This window comes from Panthera uncia, chromosome C2, assembly GCF_023721935.1.
Source record: "Panthera uncia isolate 11264 chromosome C2, Puncia_PCG_1.0, whole genome shotgun sequence".
Classification (NCBI taxonomy): Eukaryota; Metazoa; Chordata; class Mammalia; order Carnivora; family Felidae; genus Panthera; species Panthera uncia.
Window position 1 is genome coordinate 91,175,484 of NC_064810.1, and position 10,862 is coordinate 91,186,345.

Consider the following 10,862-nt stretch of genomic DNA (forward strand, 5'->3'; position numbering starts at 1 on the left):
TTTATGGGGGGCAATAATGATAACTTAGCTGTAAAGTTGCTGCCTTTTGCTATTTTCTTGCTGATGTGAATTTGTGGATAACTTCCAAGATAGAAGTATTGGCATTAAAAGGAGTACAAGATAAAACTCAGAAGATGGTTGGGAAAGAACTAATGACAAAGTGTTGGCATTACGAAGGCACTGTAGAAGTTAAACTCTGAAACTGATCAGTAAAAAGAAGTCATATAAAACTGACATGGTCCCATCTCATACTGAGCAATTGGGACCTTTAGAAATGAGATTTCACTCTAACCCAAAATGTCAGAACATTTTGTTATGGACAAAGGGCAGAGAAATGACATAGACACCAGAAAATAGAGAAGGAAATGAAACTTAGAGAAAGGTGGTGATAGAACACTAACAGATTTGCGTATTTCTCAAAGAGTTTTTAAACTTCTTAAGCTTTTTCTTTAAAAAAAATTTTTTTTTTGCTTTGAAAAGTTCATTCACAATCCGTTGGCTGTGATTCTGATGAGGTGTCCAACAGAAAATACTGATGATGATGGCACCAACAATGTTTTGTACTTTACTTCCAGAGAGTTTAAATTTTATTTTATGCATATTTAGCTTCATAACAGATAAAGCTATCCCTCATATATATAGATGAGTCTGCTGATCTACAATCAGTATTTCATGTTTGCACAGATGCTTTTCTGGTGGTTCTGACAGTTTCACTAAGTCAGACTCTCTCTATTAATCCAGTCCTCTTCTGTAGCTATGACTTCATATTTCCCTGAGAACAAGCTGCAGCCAGGGTACAACCTGAATATGAAACTAATTTTTCCATCCAGGAAAAGCTGGTTTGTTCATTTTAGCATCTATTTCATTGGATTATTTGATGCTGGTTATCTTACTTCACTCATCCTTCGTACATTGAACAGAAACCACTTAAGGTTTAGCTAAAATAAAGAACAAAGGCTGTGACAAAGCAATAAGTCATATCTCAGAAGCTCTGAACATTTTATTTGTTCTTTTTGAAGTTATTTTTTTTTGAAAAAGATTTTTTCTGAAGTTTTATTTTTTACCATTAAAAATTCAGGATTTGGAAAAGTTTGTTTTTAGATTCAAATATTGATGGACACCCACTAGATGCTTCGGGCATGAACATAACTTGAAGATGTCATTCTCAAGAGGATTAAAACCTGTTAAAGAGATAAGACATACCCCCCCCCCATGAAACCTTAAGAGACTCTAGAGTGAATAGTATAGATTTCTTTAAGAGTTTGAAGGGGGATACTGAAATATTCAGGAGACTCTTCATGGACAGGGTGGGACTTAAATTAGGTACATCTGGAAGGATAGTCATTTACAATATGAGAGAGAATATGTAAGTGTTTCTTGATGGAAAGAACTTTTCTGAACAAAGAGAAGTTCAGAAGCAGGAAAAGCACAGGCTGGTACAAGTTAGTGAAATCAGCGGAGCTGATGATTAAGGTTTATACTGGAAAAAATGTAGGAATTAGGTACAGATTGTGAAACAGATGCACACAGTTGAGAGGCTTGAATACCAGGAAAGAAGTCACTGAAGTTCCTGAGGAAGGATGTGACAACCACGAAGGCGATGTTCCAGAAATATTCATTGGGTGCTGGTGTGGAGATATATTGGCATGAAATGATACTGGTGGCAGTGACGTTGGTTGGGAAACGTTTTCTGTAATCCAGATGTTATGATCATAAATCTGACCAGAGCGGTAGCAATGGTTATGCTAAGAAAGGAGTTAATATGAGATGTATTACAATGGCCAAATTCAATTAGTTTTGAGACTCACTAAATGTCAGGGAATAAGAGGAAAGAAAAGTCAACGATAGCTTCCAGATTTTAAACCCAAATAATTGGGTGAGTAATAGTTATCCTTATAACACGTTGGTGAAAAGCAGGGAAGAAGGAAGTCGTGGTGATTATAAAAATCACTTTTGAAGAATGTATTTGCTGCATTGTTGGTGGTAATTTCTATAAGGATGAGCAAATAGCAATGTCCCAGGAGGCATTTGGAAACGCTGTGTTTGAATTGGGTGGAGACTTTCAGGTAAGACTATACTTTCCGTCCCTAATGTTTTGTTTAGCAGTAATCGCTAAAGCCACCAGAATAGAAACCAGCCTCCTGCCGCCAAGACTGTACGTATGAAGAACTTATCAGTGATCCAAGGACAGCTTGGAAGACCACTGAATGAGAAGGCAGGAAGAGCAAGGGAGAAAGAGCAATCAGGAGGGGTGTGTGTGTGTGTGTGTGTGTGTGTAGGAGAGAGGAGGAAACAGAGACAGACAGACAGACAGACAGAGACAGGTAGAAAGAGAAGAAACTGTCACTGACCTCCAGGAAGGTGACTTGGAGAAGAAGGAGGAGGGAAACAGTACAGAAGGTCAAACTGCATGAATAACTTGAAGACCTGAAAACATGAATAACACTGAAGACCAGCCTTCTGTGGTACAATAAAAGGTTCTTGATAAAGGGCAAACTTTATCCTCTTTTGCTGAGGTTAGACATCTTTCAAAAAGAATTGAAAGATTTTGTTTTTGCAAGAAACTTAATCTGCATAAACTATGTTTGATATTCTTTTTTAAAGCATTCACTTTCCTAATGGTAAAAATTTGGGACTGCATCATACCTGAAAAACTGATTTTTTAATAATAAATTTGGTCGTACTCATCTAAATTTCACCTCTAATTGTGATAAATTGTAAAAGAATGCATTAACGGATTTATTTCTCGTGTTTTCTTCTGGAATGACAGAAGCAAAGCGAACATTTTTAATCAGTTCAACTTTCCTACCAAAGAACAATACAATCTGGTTAACTTTCATATCCATCAGGGGCACAGGGCTTTTCGGACGTAGGTAGAGGTTTATGAGCATAAAATTGAGAACAATTAGCACTCAAATTAATGTTACATGAGATTCAACATCTGGTAAGTATGTCGTCATTTTGGGTCATAGACCACCTGCTAGGCTAAATGTTCATACAACTGCAATTTACTCTGCATACAAATGGAATAAGAATGATACTTTAAAAAAATTTTTTTTTCTAAATTTAACAGTTTGAATGTAGGGGCCTCTCATGTCTTAAAACTTCACCTAGAAGTTCATAATAGATGGAACACATGAGATAAAACAGGGGATTGAAAGGAACAGAAGATACTTTTATTTTTGCAGGCATATTTTATGATAAATTAGCTATATTGCTAACATTAGTTTCACTAGTCAATCTAATCACTGCCACTATCAGTGCCATTCTTCTCTTTATCCACCAAATATTTAAGAGCAAGTAGAGGTCAACCTTTCAAACTCCCCATTTATTTATGTAATTGAGCCCTCAAACATCTGGCTGCTTCTGGCAATAGAGCTGCACCAGAAAATGACAAATCTCAAGATGCCTCTTGCAAGCCTACTGCCAACAGCCCATGCACAGCATACCCTAATCACTTCTGAACTCTGGCACTCTGGAGCCTCCTATCATTTCTATCAATGTAGGCCTTAAAGCTTTAAAGGTGTCCTGCCAGGAACCCCCTCTGAGCTGGAAGCAGGTGCTGACAGGAAGTTTCAGCCCTGGGATCCAGAAGCTTCTATGTCTAGATATACTCTGGGTTTGTGTGGAGGTCAGAGCAGACATAAAGCCTATCCAACACGTATTCAGGGGGCCTCTTGCCCTCCAAAGGTACCCAAGAAGCCAAGGACGTCTCCATGGAACAGCCCCCAACATCATCCCCAGCATGGCCTGAAGGCCTCAGGCCTTGTAAGTCAGGGAGCAAAACCAAGTTAAAGAGCAAACTGTAGCCAAAGATCACATACCTTCTGGCCTTGATCTCCAGAGTATGCTAATTCCTGAAAATGCTGACAGTTTATAAATTTAGGCATCTTATAGAATGCTAAATGATGACCACAATCGAAATAAACGTGAGGGACACCGAGGTGGCTCAGCTGGTTAAGCATCCAACTTCAGCTCAGGTCATGATCTCATGGTTAGTGAGTTCAAGCCCCGCATCAGGCTCTGTGCTGACAGCTGGGAGCCTCGAGCCTGCTTCAGATTCTGTGTCTCCCTCTCTGTTCCTCTCCCACTTTTGCTCTGTCTCTCTCTGTCTCCCAAAAGTATATAAGTGTTAAAAAAATTTTTTTTAAATATGATGATCATATATCAGAAGGGTGAGTTAGTGTCCTTTTTGTTTTTACTTAGTTGCCTTTCTACATGATCAGGTTCTTGGCCACTTCAGCCAAACTGGTGAACTCTTCCCTCACTATATACAACTAGACAGTATTAGGCTGGAAGCAGAAGATGTGCCTGTGGTTATCTACAGAAGATTTCAAAAGCAAGGAGACTTCCTGCACCTTTGAAGTTTAAATGCAAAAATCACAATTTTTACCTTGCTTAGAGAAATGAGACAGTCTTTAAAAAAGAAGCAGTTTGTGATTCAAACACCAACTAAAGAGTCGTGTTAAATCTGCATGTTAAAGCACCTAAAAGTTACTCTATTAGTTCTGAGAACTCTGTGCTTGCTGTGTACTTTTCTAGATAGAGTAGGAAATGTCCTATCTAGAATCATGTCTATTAAAACCATCTATTTATTGGCATTGCCGTGCTTCTATAACACGCTTCCCATTGATTCTTAGAATAATGATTATTGTCATGGCTCAATTGTCATGGGGATAGTTTTAAGAGTTAAGTTTTGATGTCCAGCTGCCTGACTTTCAATTCTGGTGGCTCCATTTGCTCCCTGTGTGATCCTAGGCAAGTTTGCAAACTCTTCGTGAAGCTTTGGTTTTGCCGTCTGCAAGGTGAGCATCATAATAGGCCCACCTACACAGTTGTTGAGTGAAAAGGATAATCCTGAAAAAGTGTATAGCACAGAAGTGCCAGATAAATGTTGGCTCTCAGTAACATCAAGGGATTACCTGATCTTGAGTCACCAAAGAAAGACTAAAACATGTCTAATATATTTTGTTCTGTGTTTGTGTTTAAAAGATATTTTGTGATATTTTGGTTTTTTCAATAAGCATACATGTTAACTCTCTGTTTGACAGCCATGCTTTATTTGATTAACCAAAATGTGTCAAAGAGCTTTGAAAAATTGTTGGTCTGTGGAAGGGTTTAAGGTGACTATTGCATGTAGGGTGTAGAACGGGTTACGGTCATGTGGGTGGGTAGTTGGTGTTCCAGGCTCCAAACAGAACAGCTCTACTTTTATCAACTTTAAATATTGGGGTCCTCAAAGGATACAGGAGTTCTGATTCATAGGGGCACATATACCCCAATGTTTATACAAATGTTTCAACAAAGCCAAATTATGGAAAGAACCTAAATGTCCATCAACCGATGAACGGATAAAGATGTGGTTTATATACACAATAGAATACTACTTGGCAATGAGAAAGAATGAAATCCTGCCATTTGCAGCAACGTGGATGGAACTGGAGAGTATTATGCAAAGTGAAGTCAGTCAGAGAAAGACAGATATCATATGTTTTCACTCATGTGTGAAACTTGAGAAACTTAACAGAAGACCATGGGGGAAGGGAAGAGGAAAAAAAATAGTTACAGAGAGGGAGGGAGGCAAACCATAAGGGACTCTTAAATACAGAGAACAAACTGAGGGTTGATGGCGGGGGAGGGTAGAGAAGAAGAGGCGTGATGGGCATTGAGGAGGGCACTTGTTGGGATGAGCGCTGGGTGTTGTGGGTAAGTGATGAATCATGGGAATCTACTCCCCAAACCAAGAGCACACTTTACACACTGTATGTTAGCCAACTTGACAATAAATTATATTTAAAACATATATGTATACTGGGCTTCTCAGTAAATTTTAGTTTGAACAAAGGGTTCTGCAGCTAAAAATAGGAATGGAGTATGCCAGAGAGGGTGGATAAAAACATTCATGGTTTCTGTATCTATTATTTTTTAAAGGCATATTACAGATAAATGATGAAGGCTGTATTTGAATCATTACCATTTCAGTTCTGATTCTACATTAAAAACTGACCTTTAACCAAATCATAACTGAAGGAGATTTGGAATTGCATCATTTTCCCTTTCTGGCAGTGTTAAGTCAGGAGAGCTCATTAAACCCTCTGTTCATCATCCTTCATTTGTGAAGTCTATCACAATTAACCAAAGCGTTATCACTCAGAATGGAAATGATTTAAGTGAATCTGGCCACCAAGACCCCATAGTTGACATTTGTCCGTATCTCAAAAGTAATCCAGAGCCACGCAAGCCTAAAGCAGAGTGCAGGGGTTAGGTCCACGGTCTCTGCAGTGAGACTGCCAAGGATGAATCCCGCTTTGTCCACTTACAGGCTGTGTTCTTGTGTAAGTCACATCCTATCTGTGTCCCTCAACTTTCTGTTCACAAAATGGGGACAATAGCACCAATTTTGTGAAGCTATCATGAGGATTTAAAAAGACAATGTGTGCAAAGTACTTAGAACAAGGGAAGGTAGAAAATAAGTACTCAGTAAATATTAGTTCTCATGGTCATTAAGTATATGAGTTTGTTTTGCAACCATTTTCATGACACTTGAATTATTTCCCAGTCTAATTACAAAAATCAGTATATTTGTCATTTCAAATTTTCTTCAACTACAGGAGGGATGGTAACTAAATTAATTAGTCTTATATTTTAATTCTCACTTGGCAATTTTTCTCTTTCCTTTCATATAACGTTATTTCTTTAAATCTTAAACTATGAACAGAAAAATCAAATTCTCTTGAAAAGAGCACACAGAAAAATATTAAACCTGCAAGCTTGTCCTGAACTTTCTATTATTTTGAATGGAAGGAGATCCATGTAATCGAACCATATTTTTTACTACTATGCTCTGTGTATGTTTATATTTTTTAAAAAGCATAAATAATGAAATACATACCATAATAAAATTTTGATATATCATGCATTTGACATTTTGATGCATACACTTCTACTGTGCCTTTAATATTTGTATTTATAATGCCTTCCAAGTACAATTCCTGAAATTTAGGGGGAAAATACCCTTTGATATCAAAGCCTTTAGTTCATTTCCTATTGTATTTCAGATCTTCAAGGAGTCCACATGTTGCCTCAGACAGTTGACTGGTCATCTTTTCCTCCCCAACAATACCTCTTGACTCTTGGGTTCAAAAACAAAGAAGATGGAAAATTTTTGGAAAAACTATCAAGTAGGAAGCTGCCTACATTTACAGGTAAATCACATGGACTTATTATTATCCTTCAATGCTGTTCTAAGGCAGGAACTGTGCATTCTTCAGCAAATCTTATTCATCACAAGGCCTAGCATATAGTAGTGCTAGACCCCAAAAAATGTTTGTTGGGTAATTATTAACTCCTTCCAGTCTTCTTTGTGGATTAGTTAACAATACCTGGGATTCAGACTCCCCCAAGACCAATGCAATTCTAGAATGCCTGCCTCCCTCACTCCAACCATCTCACCCCTATAGCACTAAACATAAAGTGCCTAAACATAAAGCACTTAAAGAATACAAGTTTTTGTTCTTATCAGTTAGCAAATGTAGAAGGAAATTCTCCGACAAAAGTATTATGCAAAATAAAAAATATAGCCAATGACAACTTTAAATCACTTGGATTATCTGCTTTTGTACTGATATTTGTTCCATTCTTATGTAATTAGCCGAGAGCTTAGATCTCCTGAAGAGTTTTACAGTTAAATGGTATTCAGTAATTCTAGTTGAAACTTTCAAAAATGAAGAAAATATTCACATGGAGTAGAAGTCTCAGATTTGTGGGCAGAATTCATGACCAGGTTAAATTTATTCCTTCAGCTCTACCCACATAATTAAGGATTTGTGTTTTATCTGGCACTCTATCCTCCGAGGCTTATCTCAACTTCAAGCCACATTCAAAGTCAGTGGGATCTGCACACTTGAATAATACCTGGGAGGAACAAGACAAGAATCAGACACATTTATGACAACATTTTTTCACAAGTCAGGGAAAACACTCTGCAGAGAGAGATGAATTGTTATAGGCTGTCTCTTAGATCTCTCAATCAGGAAACACAACAAAATGAATAAATGATAGTCGCGAAAGGGCAATGTCTCCTCTGCCTTTCTCCTCATAGATCTTTCATTGTTATGCATGTGGTCTAGGGATGGTACTAGTTTCTACACTAAAGATTTCATATCTATTAACGTTGAGATATCTGTATATAGCTTGCTAAAGAAAGCATTTTTGAAATGAAAGTCTGGAAAAATAGTATAAAAGTTTACTGTTACAATTTTTAGAACATAAAACTCCCTTCGGTCTGCTGACCAAAGAAGACACAGTGAGGCACATGGAGACAATGGGGAAGCGGATCTTGCCAATACTGGATTTTATTAGAAGCACCCAATTGAATGTAGGTATATGAGTGTCTTATATTTGTCCAAAGCACAAATTTTAGACAATTCCAAAAGTATGGAAAGTTTACGGTGCAAATATTGCAAATATTGCAAGATTTCAGAAGCATTCATGGTAAATCTCATCTGCAAAACCAAGCAAAGTTTAGCTGATGATTTGGGTTGTTTTAATATATTTTAAAACAAAAACCACACTGAGATATCACCTCACGCCAGTCAGAGTGGCTAAAATGAACAAATCAGGAGACTATAGATGCTGGAGAGGATGTAGAGAAACAGGAACCCTCTTGCACTTTGGTGGGAATGCAAACTGGTGCATCCGCTCTGGAAAACAGTGTGGAGGTTCCTCAAAAAATTAAAAATAGACCTACCCTATACCCAGCAAGAGCACTGCTAGGAATTTACCCAAGGGATACAGGAGTACTGATGCATAGGGGCACTTGTACCCCAATGTTTACAGCAGCACTTTCAACAATAGCCAAATTATGGAAAGAGCCTAAATGTCCATCAACTGATGAATAAAGAAATTGTGGTTTATATACACAATGGAATACTACATGGCAATGAGAAAGAATGAAATATGGCCTTTTGTAGCAACGTGGATGGAACTGGAGAGTGTTATGCTAAGTGAAATAAGTCATACGGAGAAAGACAGATACCATATGTTTTCACTCTTATGTGGATCCTGAGAAACTTAACAGAAGACCATGGGGGAGGGGAAGAAAACAAAGAACAGTTAGAGAGGGAGGGAGCCAAACCATAAGAGACTCTTAAAAACTGAGAATAAACTGAGGGTTGATTGGGGGTGGGAGGGAGGGGAGGGTGGGTAATGGGCACTGAGGAGGGCACCTGTTGGGATGAGCACTGGGTGTTGTATGGAAACCAATTTGACAATAAATTTCATATTTTAAAAAAACATATGTATATGTATGTATATGTATATACATACACACACACGTATATACACATATATATACATATGTATATATGTTTTAAAAAATATATATACACACACACATATATACACACACATATATATATATACATATATATATATATATATATATATATACACATAACAAATTCTGGAAATTGCATAGTGTAGCATTGCAATATGTTTTAAAATATATATATATACACACACATATATATACACATATATATACATATATACACATATATATACATATATACACATATATACACATATACACATATATATACATATGTATACATATATACACATATATATGTGTATATATGTGTATATATGTGTATATATGTATATATATGTGTGTATATGTGTATATATGTGTATGTGTACATATATACACACATATATACATATATATGTATATATATATGTGTGTGTGTATGTATGTATATATATATATTTTTTTAAACATATTGCAATGCTACACTATGCAATTTCCAGAATTTGTTAGGCTAGTGTCTCTTTAAAGAGATTTTTCTTTGTGCCTTCCTGATATCTAATTCAAGTTTGCAGTACATTTGTCACTTCAAATCAGCAACACATTTTTAGTGAACACAGTGTTTCCCTACTTCGTATATTGGGCTATTATACATAACTATTTTGTTACGTACACAAGAATTCGGAATTTTCAAGCTAGTGCCTCTGCACCACACTTCTAAATTGGATACTACCCTAAGAGTTGGCAATTGATCTTTGTACACCCCTAAGGTAAGTTTTCTGATCCAGGGAAAATTTGCCCTTTCTACTTTTCAGTGTTAAAAAGCCCAAAATAAGACCTGAATTATGCTGTACTGTTTTACAAAATGTAAGCCATTATGCTGAAAGTTCATAAAGGGAACTTCCCATTAACAGGCTATAAAGACTACAGATTTTCCCCTTTTAAAATATTTTTCAAAAGGCCTAGAAGCTGGAAATTTTGAAGAATTTTCTTTTTGTGGCTTTTGTATTACATCATTGATTTGATGTTCTTACCTTACAAGGGGAACCAAGGGGGTCATCACAAACAGCTACTTAACATCTGTTCAGCAGTTTATCTGCTCAATAACATTATTCAGCATTTTTAAAAAGCTATAAAACCCCTAATCTATTTGCACGTTTTGTAATTCTATGCATTACAAATACAAAAGCACATTTTTACTGATTTTCCTACTACATAGCTCCCCCCCTCCCCATAACTGCGTTCCACTCAATTATCTCTCCTATATTTCTACTAAGAAGAAATCCAGGAGTGCCTGGGTGGTTCAGTCAGTTAAACGTCTGACTTTGGCTCAAGTCATGATATCACAACTCATGAGTTTGAGCCCCACATTGGGCTCTGTGCTGACAGCTCAGAGCCTGGAGCCTGCTTCAGATTCTGTGTCTCCCTCTCTCTCTGCCCCTCCCCCACCCACACTCTGTTTCTCTCTCTCAAAAATAAACAAACATTAAAAAATTAAAAGAAGGAGAAGAAGAAGAAGAAGAAGAAGAAGAAGAAGAAGAAGAAGAAGAAG

At 37.0% G+C, this 10,862-nt stretch overlaps 1 protein-coding gene across 1 annotated transcript in view; it reads left to right on the forward strand.

Annotated features, from left to right (window-relative positions):
• The window catches only part of SPATA16 (spermatogenesis associated 16), a 234,452-nt gene that overhangs the window by 181,516 nt on the left and 42,074 nt on the right, over positions 1–10,862 (forward strand). Inside the window, exons 6-7 of the mRNA XM_049629197.1 lie at positions 7,059–7,205; positions 8,265–8,377. Coding sequence (XP_049485154.1) covers positions 7,059–7,205; positions 8,265–8,377 — 260 coding nt within the window. The remainder of the gene's footprint in view (positions 1–7,058; positions 7,206–8,264; positions 8,378–10,862) is intronic.